The sequence below is a fragment of the Hakea prostrata genome, chromosome 7, assembly GCF_041222555.1.
Source record: "Hakea prostrata isolate BN-2017 chromosome 7, UWA_Hpros_2, whole genome shotgun sequence".
NCBI classification, from domain to species: Eukaryota; Viridiplantae; Streptophyta; class Magnoliopsida; order Proteales; family Proteaceae; genus Hakea; species Hakea prostrata.
In genome coordinates this window covers 14763803-14779882 of record NC_142606.1, presented here as the reverse complement: position 1 = coordinate 14779882, position 16080 = coordinate 14763803, and the positions used below count along the sequence as shown (strand labels likewise).

At 34.3% G+C, this 16080-nt stretch overlaps 2 protein-coding genes across 2 annotated transcripts; both read left to right on the top strand.

The window, feature by feature from the left end:
• Nucleotides 1-3516: 3516 nt before the first annotated feature.
• On the top strand, nt 3517-6320 carry LOC149010046 (terpene synthase 10-like). Its single transcript, XM_089161218.1, has 7 exons — nt 3517-3841; nt 3945-4206; nt 4304-4682; nt 4828-5046; nt 5182-5320; nt 5429-5677; nt 5827-6320. Exons 1-7 carry the CDS (start codon nt 3563-3565, stop codon nt 6139-6141), a joined length of 1842 nt encoding a protein of 613 aa, XP_089017344.1. The 5' UTR covers nt 3517-3562; the 3' UTR covers nt 6142-6320.
• A 2590-nt stretch (nt 6321-8910) lies between these two features.
• On the top strand, nt 8911-11729 carry LOC149010045 (alpha-thujene synthase TPS3, chloroplastic-like). The gene is made up of 7 exons (XM_089161217.1): nt 8911-9165; nt 9298-9565; nt 9660-10038; nt 10178-10396; nt 10538-10676; nt 10803-11063; nt 11247-11729. The coding sequence occupies exons 1-7, from the start codon at nt 8914-8916 to the stop codon at nt 11559-11561; spliced, it is 1833 nt and encodes a 610-aa protein (XP_089017343.1). The 5' UTR covers nt 8911-8913; the 3' UTR covers nt 11562-11729.
• Nucleotides 11730-16080: the final 4351 nt, after the last annotated feature.

The window sequence follows — 16080 nt, the reverse complement described above, 5'->3', positions numbered from 1 at the left end:
CCTAAGATTGATAACGTCAAATTAGACACCAATCTTCCTAAAACTTTTTTTTATAGTTCTGAGACAATGGGCTTCTTCAAATTGATAACATTAAATTGAAAAGTAAACAACAAAAACTAAAAAATCAAATCAAATTGAAAAGTAAACATATAAATCTAAAAAATAAGGAGTTTATCATTTTCTTTTTTTGGTGAAAATGAGTTATCACTTTTTTATTACCTTATATTTTGAATTTAGGTTTTGGGTTTTGTCTAGGGAGAGAAAGGAGCTAGGTAAAAAGTCGCTGAGAGGAAGAGGAAGAAAAACTTTTTTTTTCTTGGGTAAAGTAAGAGAAGAAGATGATTTCTTTTTCTTTTTTCTTTTTTTTTTTTCCTTCTAATTATTAAGCATAGTAATGTAATTTAATATAAAATAAAAATAAGTAATATGAAAATTTAGGGTTATTTTGAAATTTTTAAATAAATAAAAACTGTCTCATCATCACTTCATTACCGGGGTTTAATGTAAAGGGTGGCAACAATAATTATAAGTAAAGTCTAAAATTGAATTAATAATTTTAAAAAGTATAAAAGATAAAATAATAACTAACTATAGTATAGAGAACAAAAGTAATTATCCTTACCATTTATTTTTAGTAAATATTGAAAAATATTACTTTAGGTTAAAAAAAACAGTACCAAACAAACTCATTTACGAAACAATAGAAATATTGAACCGACATATACAGGAAACATAGATCCAAATTAGTTCTGTTCAACAACCCTCACTATGATCATACTTTTTATTTTAAAAATGTCTTTCATAAAAGATTCTAGGGGAATCATCATGAAATTGAAAGTATAAATTATTTAGTGAATATTGAAAGATTATTTTGTCCCCCACGTAACAATCGTCAGGTCTGGTTGTAACCCAATAAGATTTTTAATTACGACTTGTTTTTATGTTTTCCCTGCTTTTCTCTTTCGTTAAACAAAAAATTCATCAATTTTCACGTGTGGCAAGTAGAAGTATTTTAGATTTGTGTGCTCATGCTTGCTTTTTTTTATCTTCTCTAGGGATACATTTGAACAATAATTTAGTTAACCAAAGGTGGTAAAGGCCCTTTATTAGCTTATCTCGTTGGAAATGGTTCCATTTGGTTATCAAGTGGGTCTTTTTCTTTCTAAAAATTTTTTAGGTATGAAGATGTTTTTCAACATTTTAGTAGTTTCATCCGTAATTTTATGGACATGGTATGTTATCTAAATGAGAATTTTAATTTCAATTCTTCAAATAACAAAGAAGACACTTTAAATCATAAAATGAGTTTCATTCTTGAGACTTGGGATCTATTTTCTTATAGTTGAGAATTCCACCGCCCAATCATGTGATGCGATTATGCGAAGCTATTTTCTATCTCCTTAAGATTGCAGCTTTGGATTCTAAAGATATAATATTTCAAATGATAGTAAAATTTTTAAAAAATTTAAGACCTTGGAATATGGTTGTTTAAAGTATCATAGATGAATTTATATACAAATGGCATGTTGGTGTGTGGTTGCAATCCATATGGACAACTTTTGTGTATCCAACATTTATAAATATGAAGTCAGTATGAAAACTTGTGCACAACTCTGTATATCAAACATTTATCACATTGCAAAATTCTAAACTTTTGTTTTAGAATAGACTACATAACCTAACTTCTCTTTCAAGATTGAACTTATCCATTTACGAAAAGAAAAAAAAAAAAGATTGAACTTATCCATTAGTGACTAAGATGAGAAAGAAAGATAGCGAATTTGGCTTTGTTGATTCAAGAGAAAAAATTAGGTTGAAGGCGTGCCAAAAATGCCTTATGATCGATCTTATTCTTTTGTAATGGAAGAACGTAATGTTACCAAATAAGGAGATTGAGACAAGTAAATATCATTAATTTTTAGAATAACCGTGCTATACAATTATCAAAGAGAAGAAGAAAACTTTAAGATGATAAAGTAAAATACATGTCATCACAATTAGACAATACCTACATAATTATTAGTAGATTATACAGTCACGCTAACTTGTACTATTATCGAATGCTAATGGTTTAAAGTATTTGTTCAAGAACCATTTTTTTTTTAAGGGGGTGGGTTGAAGCTCAGCAACCAGATCTTTGCATTTTAAAATTTTTTCTTCTACCATATGCTCTAGTATAACATTAGTCCAAATTTTTTTTATGGTAGGTAAACCTTAGGAGATTTCTGCTTTAGGAATGGTACACTTAATTTTTGGTGGGCCAACAGTGATGCATGTGAACTTAAAGTAACAAATACATGTAAAAAATTATTATTTTTATTTAAATGAGAAGAATTATTTTTCAAATCAAAATGTTGAGATTATACACATGGATGAACTAATTACTTAACCCTGCAATAACACCCAAATTCACAAACTCCTTTATCAATAGTTAAAGTTTGATAATCCCCATCAACCACAAGGCTAGAGCACTCAACTAAACCTGAATTGGCTTTGCTGTAGAGCTTTCTATTGTTGGGGCTCCTTCTTTTGTTGTGGTGTTGTGTAAATTGGGGGGGGGGGGGGGGGGGGTGTGGGGGGGTTTTTTTTTTTTTTTTTTTTTTTTTTTTTTTTTTTACCCCCTTTTATAACTAATATATCCCCATCAACCACAAGGCGGGCCTCAACTAAACCTGAGTTTAAGGAGCTGCAGAACATCCAATTGTAGTTCTCTATGAACATGTTTAGGCTACAACTCTAAACGGACAGAAGGCTGATCCTTGGTTGCAAATTTTGCTAGAAAGCCTACAATCATTTGCTTCTCAAAAGCACTGGAATACCCTCCATTTCAAATATTCAATGTTGTGCAAATAAATTTTCAACCAAATCCAAAGTTGTAATATAAACCATAGACTCAAAACTCCTTCATAACCAGCACCACCGACAATAAGTCCATCTCTATCCATAATTTCCCCACACCCAACTCACGAACTGCTGCCAGTTCTTTCATATGAGACCCAAAAATCAGCTCCATTGCTAGATATCACAAGAAGGTATTTACCTTTTAACGAATTGTCTTTTTTAACTATATATATTACAACATTAATTTATTTTCAAGTGCATCTCTCTCTACTATAATTGTTTCAGTGTTGTTGATATGAAGATAAGGCTTTAATTTCTTCCCAGTTGAAGCGATGGAATCTCATATATGTATTTTCTCTTTCTTCAATCAGTACGGTTCCCTTCTCTTAGATAGAGCCTTCATATACACATAGAATGTGATCAAACCTGTGATCATTATCAGATAAGATCTACATCACTATCAGTGAATTGTACAGTAAGATAACTACTTCTTGTTATCTCACTGTGAACAGTTGCATAATCTAGATAAACCTCCACAACTTTTACTTATGAAGGACGAATTAGTCATAAAGACATTAAAAAAAAAAAAAAAAAACCCAAGCATTTAACATGCTTGAATTATTACTATAAATACAGAAAGGGTGAGAAAGAACAGTGGCATCTACAAAAGTTTGAATCCATCAACCATAGTGGGTTGCCATCAATCAAAGTGAGAATAGTAATGGCTTTCTTACTTCAATCATCCAGTACTGCTTCTCACACCACCAAAGGTGCTGGCTTTCTCCCTTATAGAATTGATCTCCCAAAAAAACATACGACCATCCATCATGATCATCATCATCGATGGATGATTCGATCAAGCATCAAATGCCTTTCTGCAACAACGTCAAGCATTCATCCCTCTGAGCCGACTAAGAATACTGATCAAAGACGAACGGCAAATTACAAACGCAGCATTTGGGATTTCGACTTTGTGCAATCTTTAAACAGTCCTTACAAGGTAATTTTGTTTATTACTAATTATCCGTATTCTTCCTTATTGTAGCTTTGCTAGGTTCATCCTTTCCCGTACTTGGATCATTATTAACGGAATCTCCTTGCAGGAGGAGTCTTATAAGAAGGAAACCAAGAAACTGGAAGAAGAAGTAAGGCTTAGGCTTGATGATGAAGCCCAGCAGGGTGATCAGTTAGGTCTGCTAGAGCTCATTGATGACATTGAGAGGCTTGGGTTAGGGTACCTCTTTGAGCAGGATATCAAGAAAGCCCTGGACACCATAGTTTGCATGCAAGATATGGAAACTAGTCTCCATGCTACAGCTCTTCGATTTCGCCTCCTTAGACAACATGGGTATGAGGTGAACCAAGGTAATTCGACCCAGAGATTCAAACCCATTGCCATTTTTATCTTCTCTTTTATCTTCTATAAAACATGAATAATTCACCATATGTTCTCTATTAATAGATATGTTGACCCACTTCAAAGACAAGGCAGGCAATTTCAGGGCTAGATACGTAGCGGATGCACAGGGAATGTTAAGTTTGCATGAAGCTTCTCACCTTGCCATAGAAGGTGAAAGCATGCTGGTGGAGACCAAGCACTTTACCATGACAGTTCTAAAGGAGATTATCAAGGATAACAATATAGGACCAAACCTGGAAAAACAAGTGAAGCATGCCCTGGAGCTTCCCATTCACTGGAGGATAACAAGGTTAGAGGCCAGGTGGTATATGGATGTCTATGAGAAAAAGGATAACTCAATTCCTGCTTTACTCCAACTTGCTAAGCTGGATTTCAACATTGTCCAAGCATTGCATCAGGACAATTTAACTGATTTATCCAGGTATATATGTCTTAGCTACCTAGCCATTAGTGCATATTATAACTTGTACAAACTCGTAATATATATTAACTCAAAGATCGAACCTAACACATAAAACCAATTTTCCTAATCTGTTCTAGCTCCTTTCACCTGTGCTTCTTCTTAGGTGGTGGATGAAGTTGGGCGTTGTAGACCAGTTGAGTTTTGCAAGGGATAGTCTGATCCCATGTTATTTATGGACATTGGGTTTGAATCCCGAGCCTCAGTTCAGTAATTTTAGGAAAGATCTGACTAAGACCAACTTACTGATAACTTTGGTCGATGATGTTTATGATGTCTATGGTACCTTGGAGGAACTTGAACTCTTTACTGATGCCGTGGAGAGGTCTGTTATTTGCTTTGTGATCTTATTATTTATTCATAGATGATCATATATATATATATATATATACACTATTGATCATTAATAGCAAGCTAGATGGCTACCTCATCAGTTTACTCAAAATATGTTCTTTTCTAGATGGGATATTAAGGCAGTGGAAAAACTTCCACAGTATATGAAGATATGCTTCTTTGTTCTCTTCAACACAGTTAATGACATGGCCTATTTTCACCTCAAGGAACATGGAATTGACAGCTTGCCTTTCCTCAAGCAAGTGGTATACATCATATATACATAATATCTCAACCACTCTGATTATCTTTTTCTAGTTGCTTAATCTTTCCAACAACCACTAATTTCTATTCAATTATTATTAATGTGCCAGTGGGTAGATCTATGCAAAGTATACCTAGTAGAGGCAAAATGGTACTATAGTGCACATAAAACAACACTGGAGGAGTACCTCAACACTGCAGTGATTTCAGTAGGGTGCAATGTCATACTATTTCATTCTTTTTTCTCATTGCCGCACACTATCTCAAAGGAGACCTTAGCTTGCTTATCACAAGATCTGAGTCTATTGCGTAACTCATCCATGATAGTTCGACTTGCTGATGATCTTGGTACTTCTACGGTACGTATGCGAGCTTACGACTCACTATTTTGTTTAGAATTCTACTCTAATACGGGAACATACCGTACATCACACACAAATATTAGGTATCTGCTTTTCCTTGAATATGAAATAATTTGTGCACTGATATAATTTTATACAATTTGCAGGCTGAATTAGAAAGAGGTGATACATTGAAATCAATACAATCATACATGTATGAAACTAGTGCATCTGAAAATAAAGCTCGTGAACATATAGGTCACATGATTGATGAAACATGGCAGAAGCTGAATGGTGATATATTCAGTAACAATGAGCATCTCAGTTTGTCTCATCAATTTATCAAGACAGCTACAAATCTCACTCGAATGTCACAATGCATATATCAATATGGAGATGGACATGGCACTTTTGATGATAACAACAAGAGCCGAGCCAACTCATTGTTATTTCAATCCATACCTTTGTTAATGGACCTTTAAAGAAAGTGATCTTTTCAACAAGATCCCTTCTTCATAGATTCCTTTCATCTACCATGGAAACAAAACCCTAATGTTATAGATGCTTGTATTAATGTTATAAAGATAATAACCGATGAAAGAAAATCTGTAATAGGAAGGCTTAAATGTTATGTATCCTCCATCAATTGTGGCTTAGTCGCTTTTATAAATTCCATGTTTTTTCTTCTTTTTTGTTTTGTTGCATGATAATTTTTTAATACTTTTATGAACATGAGACAAATCGATCCCAACCATCCCATATGCAAACCCTGTACAACACACTTCATAGAGGGTCTAGATTCGTCCCATTGTCTCCAATTGATTTGGTCCATTGATGCCCATTATAAGTGTTTTCTTTTGATCTTCCAAACTATTTTCCAACTTGCTTGAGGAACAAGATCCCAGGTATGGATACGGGAGGAAGAAGGACCAATACGTTGTAACTGGTCACTCTGGTTTGTGAGCAGAAGGTAAGCACTCTTCATGTAAAATTGCCATTAGAAAATTTTCCCCAAATCCTTGTATCAGCACACGGCTGTAAGCTTAACTAGATCTTCAATATAGCAACAATCTCCTCTAGCAAGAATAAGAGATTGAGTTTACCACAATTCCACAATTGTAATTTACGAATGAAAAGCTCATGGATTATTCTATATAATAAAGACAAAATAAAAATATCTATAGGGTGGGACTAGGTTAAACATGTTTTATACATCATGGGTAAGAGCCTCTTAGTTAGAGAATCAAATAAACTGTCAATCTTGGGTATGTAATAAATAGAATATACACCGGAAGAAAGTAGATTAAGGCTTTTTAAAAACTCCCGAAAATGACAAAAAACATTTCACCCAAAAAATCGTAAATTTAATCTACCGTGCATGGTTAAAAAAAAACAACACATGAATGTCAATCAGCTACATTGAATCTGCTTTGTTTTCTCACAAATAACTTGCGTCCAATATGGATTCGTAAAAATGAGAGGTCAGAATACTTCTCCGTGCTTGTATATTGGTCCATTAGGTGGGATCACACCTAATAGTCCAAGCTCCCTGCCACCATCACTTTCTTTTTTTGTGAATCTCTCGGCTAGTGTTACAAACCTTAGAGAAAAAAAATCACTCTTATTTTATTATTAAGATATATCAAAATAAATTAAGCAAATAGTCACTTCATCCATATAACACAAAACTGAGCCCATGCAAGTGGCAAATATCAATTCACGCTGCAAGTGACATAAAAGAATAATTAATCCTAGGAATTTTTTTCCACAATGAAAACATGTTCGAATGAACAAATCCACGAATGGGCTTATGTTCATCTCCAGCAGATCCTCACCAGCCCAAAATAAAAGTATGATAAAAATTGATCATTGGCGGTGGGTGACCATTTACGATTACTTTATCGAATAAGGAAAGACAAAAGGAAAAAACAAGCATTTTTTTTTTTAGTTGCCAACCCCAGTTCCAAGGCTTTGCCCTGACCAAGAAGAAAAAAACAAGCATTTATCATCGCTATGTAGAGATATTCCATTTATGGTGATTTACTTCAGAATAAGTGGGTTTGGCTCTTCAATATGTACAAAGCTGCTGATTTCATCCATCATAAAATTAATCTCATGCAATAGACGAGTTAAGAAACTCATTAATTAGTGTTCATAGATGCTTTCTAGGTTATAGCATTTTTTAAAAAGGATCATTTGAATGCCCTCTCCCATCTCCAAAGCTAAGACTTATCAAATACTTTGCGGGAATCTGAACATATGATATTTGGATGTCAAGAAAAAAATTTGAAGAAAAAAAAATTAAATCAAAACAAGACCCTAGACACAAAATTCATATTACAAGGTTCTGTGGTTTGCTAGAGCATATCTGGAGAAGATTGATTAGAAGATTGCACACTGCTACAAGGAAGTTAATCCAATCTTTGACTTCCTTGCGAAATCAGCTGTTATTAAGGATCAAACTTCTTCCCCTTTAGGAGAATGGTTTGAACACATAACTCCGAGGGCAAAGACCAACGCTTCCACATAGGAGGTCAGAGTTTGAATCCCCTCGGAGCCTAACTATAAAAAGCGCCTTGAGGTATAGTCGTGGTGCGCACAAGCTGGCCCAGACGAACCTCATTCCAAAAAAAAAATGGTCTGAACACATCAAGAAGGAGATGCATTAGGATGCTTTAGAGCTCTCATGGTTGAGGTTCTAATGGTTGAGTGGTAAAGATCCATATTTCTCAGTGAAGAGATCATTGGGTTCGACCTTTGCGGACAGCATTACAATTCTAATATTAAAAAAAACAGTAATACCAAAAAAAAAATCTCACAAAACAGACATCTTTTGTGACAAAGCAAATATATTTTGCAAAAATAATTTCTGCATAAATCGAGTTCTTATTTTTCGCCACTTAAACATTCTGGCAAAGCATAAATGTTTTGTGAAAACATATGCTGAGAAAGGTCCCTTTTTGGCACCGTGCATCACTTAGATTAATTTACTAAAAAAAACTTTTGCGGAATACTTAAATTAATATAAAATGAAAGCAAAATGTCTCTTCCAAGTTCCAAGTAAAAATTGAAAACGGTAAACCATAATTATCCCATTTATCACGTGAAAAGTAGAGAAGAGTAAAATGCACCATGAAAAGTAGAGGATTAGGTCGAGAAGATTAATATATTGAAAAAGAAAAAACACAAGCACTCACCGTGACTATATGTAGACCAACACTTGTGATTGTTTGCATCAAGTAAATCAAATCACCATGGCTCTTCATCTTCAAAACATCCTTTCCACTCCTTCTTACTACTCCAAAGCTGCTAGCTTCATTCATCATAGAATTAATCTCCCACACAGACTTGTCATCACCCATTCTCCCCCTAATCATCGATGCTTGGTTTCCTCAAACATCAACTGCCCTGATATTATTGAAACAACAACTGAAAGGAGATCAGCAAACTACCAGCGTAGCATCTGGGATTTCAGTTTTTTGCAATCCTTAACAAGCGATTACAAGGTAATTTGGCAAACTTTTTTTTTTTCTTCTTTTTATTTGTCTTGTTTTGTCTAGAATTGTTAATTTATTGCAATGGAAAACTTATCCCCTACCTCATTCTCTCCATTTAACAACAATTTTTTTTAAGTGCAGGATGGGGCCTACAAGAGCAAAGCTAAGAAATTGGAAGAGCAAGTAAGGTACAAGCTTGGTGATGAACGCTTGGAGCCACTAAGTTTGCTGGAGCTGATTGATGACATTGAGAGACTTGGGATAGGTTACCTCTTTGAAGAGGACATCAAGAAAGTCTTGGACACAATAGTTCAGATCGAAGAAATACCAACACGAACCAGGGAGAGTCTCCATGCTACAGCTCTCCAATTTCGCCTCCTTAGACAACATGGGTATGAGGTGAACCAAGGTAATTGAACCCAAAGATTCAAACTAACCCATTTTCATCTTCTCTTTTATCTTCCTGTAACTTGAATAATTTACTATACATTCTCTATTAATAGATATGTTCAACCACTTCAAAGACAAGATAGGTAATTTCAAGGCCAGATACGTAGCAGATGCGCAGGGAATATTAAGTTTGTATGAAGCTTCCCACCTTGCCATAGAAGGTGAAAGCACGCTGGTGGAGGCCAAAAACTTTGCAGTGACAGCTCTCAAAGAGATTATAGAGAGTGATAATATAGAACCAAACCTAGCAAAGCTAGTGAATCATGCCTTGGAGCTTCCCCTTCACTGGAGGATTACAATGTTAGAGGCCAGGTGGTATATGGACGTCTATGAGAAAAAGGAACACTCATTCCCTGCTTTACTCCAACTGGCTAAGTTGAATTTCAACATTGTCCAAGCAGTGCATCAGCAAAATTTAGCCGAAATATCAAGGTATATGTGTAAATATATATATGTCCTCTTACATATTGTAACTTACAATATTGTCTTGATATTAATTTGAAGAAGCTAACTAAATACATTAAAGCAATTTCGCTGGCTAATTCTTTCTTCTTTCACATATGCTCTTTAGGTGGTCGAAGAACTTGGGCCTTGCAGAAGAGTTGAGTTTTGCAAGAGATAGTCTGGTTCCATGCTTTTTATGGACAGTGGGAATGAATCCTGAGCCTCAATTCAGTAAATATCGGATAGATTTGTGCAAGATCAACTGGTTGATAACTGTGATCGACGATGTTTATGATATCTATGGTACCTTGGAAGAACTTGAACTCTTTACTGATGCGGTGGAGAGGTTTGTTAAGTTTAGTGATTCATTCCATGCATGTATTCTTCCTTCATATTATATATCAAGAAATGAGGCTAATATCTTTCTTGTCTCTATTTAACCAACATGCTAGTGACCTCTTTAATTGAATTAGTTCATTTTTTTCAGATGGGACACTAAGGCAATAGAACAACTTCCAGAATATATGAAGATCTGCTTTTTGGCTCTCTTCAACACTGTTAATGACATAGCCTATTTTCACCTCAAGGAACATGGAGTTGACAGCATTCCTTTCCTAAAGAAAGTGGTATATATTTTTTACATGTCCACCTTCTTCTGTCTAATAATTTTCAAAAAACCATATGCATAACTTTATATTTTCAACAACCATAACTATGGCCTCTTAATGATTCAATTATTTTGATATTCTCAGTGGACCGATCTCTGTAAAGCATACTTAAGAGAGGCAAAGTGGTATCACAGCGGTCATAAAACAACACTGGGGGAGTACTTAAACAATGCGGTGATTTCTATAGCAGGCAATGTCATGATCGGTCATTCATTTTTCTTACTGCCCCACAGTACTATTAGAGATCAAAAGGCATTAGATCACTTATCACAAGATGACTTGATCAGTCTCATACGCTACTCATCTATGGTAGTTAGACTTGCTGATGATCGTGCTACTTCAGTGGTACGTATTTCAGTAATTAAAGTGCGTGTGTATGTTTCATTATCTTAGTATATGGGTGGGGCCACATGGAGGGAATAGTATAAACGTAGTGAAAATTCTTTAGATGTTCTAATTATTATAATTATAAATGACATAAGCTAGCTATTCTGACAAATGAATTTTTTTTTAATCATATATATGTAGGCTGAGTTAGAGAGAGGTGATACGCTTAAATCAATTCAGTCATACATGTATGAGACTGGTGTATCTGAAGATGTGGCTCGTGAGCATATAGGAAATATGATTGATGAAGCATGGCGAAAGATGAATAAAGATATTTTCAACAAAAATGATCCTCTTTATCCACACCAAAATTTTATCAAAGCTGCTGCAAATTATGCTCGAATGTCGCAATGCATCTATCAATTTGGGGATGGACATGGTATTTATGATGATGTGAGCAAAGATAGAGCCAATTCATTGCTGTTTGAGCCTATTCCATTGTTGATGGATGCTTAAAGGGACTTCACTTCAAGTTCCCTTCTCTCTCTTTGTTCCTTTTCTCTAGCTATGAAAATAAATACACAGATAATATTTATATATGTTGCAAGCGTTTTAGAGATAGAGTCATATATGAAGTTGTGACAAAATGATGACATATTGTAGCTGTATATGGACTCTTTTAAATGATTCTTATTACTTTCTTTACTTTATTATATATTTTTGTTGACAAGGATGGGGAGGTCAAGGGATGAGAAATACTAGAGTAAAAATGATTGAGTGCAAATCCAAATAAACAATCATCTAATGCATATAACTTTATTGTGCTTTCGTAAAAAAAAATTTATACATTTATCGTGAGATAAGATTTGTGGCCTAGCTTGCCTCTTAAATGGCAAACTACATCTTTTTTTCCGGATTCTTTGGATTCCCAACAAAGCAGGCTCTTCATCAGCAGAATCCAGATCCATGAACTTAGGGTATGGATTATGGACTTCAACCCGGATACTCCAAAACTTATTCTGGCTAGACCTTTGGGTTATCGGACCTACAATAAAGATCTCGGGTTAAAAGTACGGGGTTGTTACAGATTGAGTTTATCATAATTCCACGGTTGTTATTTATGAATGAAAAGCTCATGGATTATTCTATATAATAAAGACAAAAAAATATCTATAAGGGTGGGACTAGATTAAAAATCTTTTACACACAGTGGGTAAGAGCCTCTTAGCCTTAGTAGAACATAAACGCAATCTTCTGCGTAGTATATAGAGAACTTCCCCAACAAACCTCGCCGCCCTGTCCCGTTTCCGCCCCTTTTGTGTTCGGCGCGTGGTTTGGTCCCGTCCTCCTTTTTTGGTTTCCGGTTTCGGTCTCTTTTTTTAAATAAATTAAGCAAATAGTCACTCCCTCAATGCAACACAAAACTGAGCCCATTCAAGTGGCAAATATCAATTCACGCTGCAAGTGGCATAAAAGAATAATTAATCTAGAAAAAATTTTTCCACAATAAAAACATGCTCTAATGAACAAATGCATGCATGAATGGCCATATTCATCTCCAGCAGATCCTAACCAGCCCAAAATAAAAGTATGATAAAAATTGATCGTGGGTGCCCATTTATGATTACTTTATCGAATAAGGAAAGACAAGAAGAAGAAAAAAAGCATTTATCATCACTATGCAGAGATATTCCATTTGTATTTTAAAGGTGTCTGTCATACAAGGAACATAGTCCAAATTAGATCTCTTTAACAACCAATCACTACGATCATACTTTATATTTTAAAGGTATTTTTCATAAAAGAGTTTAGTGAAGTCATGAAGAAATTGAAAATATGAATAATTATCTTTACATTATTTAGCAAACATTGAATGATTATTTTTCTCCCACTTTAAGAGGTCCTCTCTTGACCCTACGATAGAATACAAAAAATATCCTTTGTTGTGCATATTTCTCTGTTGTACACAACACTGTGTACTTATATGACAAACAAGTGACTAAGAAAACTTAAAAATTAAAAGAGTATTGAAAAAAAATATATTTAAAATTAAACATTTAATCACAATCTTCTATTTGGCCTATGAGTGCACTATTATGCAGAGTAGAGAGACATGCACAATGGGAAGGGGAAAAAATTCCATAAAATACCTGTATAGTTGTAATCCAATGAAACTTTTAATTATGAGCTGTTATAATTTCTTTGCTGCTTTTCTCTTTGCTTAAAGGGCAAAAAACTCATCAGTTTCCACTTGTGGCAAGTAAAATTATTTTAGATCTGTGTGCTGACGCCTGCTTTTTCATCTTCTCTAGGGATATATTTGAAAAATAATTTAGTTTACCAAGTGGTAAAGGCCCTTTATTAGCTTATCTTGTTGGACCAATGGTTCCACTTATTTATCGTCTTTTCTTTCTCGTTTTTAGGTTTGAAGGTGTTTTCAACATTTTAGTAGTTTTTCCATTGGAATATTCCTCTTGATGCAATTATTATATCCAAAAGAATTTCTTTGGTTTCACGATGTGGTATGTGTCTAGAGGCTTTTGAAGATATTCCTCATATTTTTCTTCTTTGCTTTTTTGCCCGCAGTTGTTGGTAGGCTTTGTGTTCTTTGTTTGGTTTCAGTTGGAAGCTTTCCTTTTCTCTTCAAGATAGTTATAAGTGATGGTGTCTACAGGGTAAGTCTTTGCCTTTCGGAAATATTTGGGTTCATGGTTGCTTCTTGATATTATATATATATGTGGTTTGCTCGTAACAAATATCGATATGAGGAGGTCCGTCTGTCTAAAGATTGGGTTTTGCGTCAGATCTTCTTTGATCTTAGTTGTCATGATTACATTCTTGCTAGCAGAAAGGTTTCTCCAGTGGTGTTTGCTCAATCGCGAGCGATGGGTCTAAAAATTTCTATTAAGAACACTTCTCCTCCTCAAGAAGTTTTTTGGGTTTTTCCTTCTGTAGGGTGGGTTAAGTTAAATGTTGATGGTTGTTCGTTGGGCAATCCTGCAGGTATGGCTGGTGCAAGTGATTTGTTTAGGAATGAATCATCAACTATTCTGTTAAATTTCAACACCTATTTAGGTATCAAAAATAATTTTGAGGCTGAAATGGAGGCCCTAATGCAAGGTATACAGTGGGCAATAAAGTTAGATATTCAACATTTATAGATAGAATGCGATTCAATGACAGTTGTGGTTTTAATTCAGCAAAGGAAGGTTCCATGGTTTTTTCTTGCAACGCTGGAGAGGTGTTGATTTTTTTTCTTGCTAGTCGTCCTTGAAAATTTTCGCATTGTTATAGGGAAAACAATCATTGTTATAGGGAAAACAATCATGCAGCTGATTTCTTGGCAAATCGGGCGGCGAGATGGGGCTTTTCAGCTATTAGTATACCCTGGATAGCATTGAAAAGAAGTGAACTTGATTTAAAGGCTTCTGGTCTTTCTCATTTCAAATTTTGATTCGTTATCTATGATTTTGTGAGTTGGATCCAGTGAGGTTGGGTGTATTTGGGGGCAACTGATGTTGCAGGTTTGAGGGATGGCTCTTTGATTGTATGTTTATAATTTTTCTTTTCGCTTTTTAATACAAATGATCCTTTTAGCGAAGAAAAAAAAATGGTACGTTTATCTAAATGAGAGTTTTGGTTTGAACTCTTGGAATAACAAGGGAGGAAAGTTTGAACCATAACTTTGATTCTTGACACATTGGATCTATCATCTTAGAGTTGAGAACTCCAATCCCCATTCATGTGATGCGAAGCTATTTTCTATCTCCTCGAGATAGCAGTTTCAGATTCATAAAATAGAAATTTTCAAATGACAAAGTAAAATTTTGAAAATGGAATGTTGGTGTGTGGTTGAAAGTATCATAGATGAAGTTATAAACAAATGGCATGTTGGTGTGTGGTTGAAATCCATATGGACAACTTTTGTGTATCCAATATTTATAAATATGAAGTCATATGAAAACTTCTCCACAACTCTATCAATCCAACATTTACCACAAAATCCAAAACTTTTGTTTGAGAATATACTACATAATCTAATTTCTCTTTCAAGATATTCATCCATTAGTGACAAATATGATAAAGAAAGTAGTGAATCTTTGCTGATTCAAGAGAGGAAAAGTGGGTTGGAGGCATGCCAAAAATGCCTTCTGGTTTTATTCTTTTGTAATGGAAGCACGTAATCATAGCAAATAGGGAGATTGAGACAAGGACATATCTTTTATTTTTGGACTAGCTTTTTTATTATCATACTATAAAATTATCATATGAGGATGATATATGGAGAGAAATGATGAAAAACCAATGAAATTTCTATTTAGTCAGCGAAAAGAAGAAGAAAACTTTAATGCGATAAATTAAGAGGAATTACATGTCATCACAATTAGATATATAATACCTATATAATTATTATTGGATTATATTGTCACACCAATTTGTAATTTTATCGAATTAGGTATACATGAAAAATCATCATGATGATTGGATAAATGACATTATTATTACCTGTCATGCATCCAAACATTTATAAGAATGGTTTTAAAGTATTTGCGCAACAACTTTTCTTTTTCTTTGTTTTTTTAGGGGGCATGGGGAGGGGGATCCAAAAAATTTTTTTTATGTTATGTAAGTCTTAGGAGATTTCTGCTTTAGGAATAGTATACTTATTTTTTGGTGGGTCAAGGGTGATGCATGTGAACTTAAAGTGGCAAATACATGTACAAAAGAACCAAAAAAAATTTCTATATTTTTATTATTTTGATCTTTATTTAAATAAGAAGATTTTTTTTCTAATCAAACAGTTTATTTAAAGTGGCAAATACAACCACTAATTTTTATTTAATTATTATTAATGTGCCAATGGGTAGAACTATGCAAAGCATACCTAGTAGAGGCAAAATGGTATTTCAGTGCACCTAAAACAACACTGAGGAGTACCTCAACAATACAGTGATTTCAGTAGGATGCAATGTCATACTATTTCATTCATTTTTCTCATTGCTGCACAGTATCCCAAAGGAGACCTTAGCTTGCT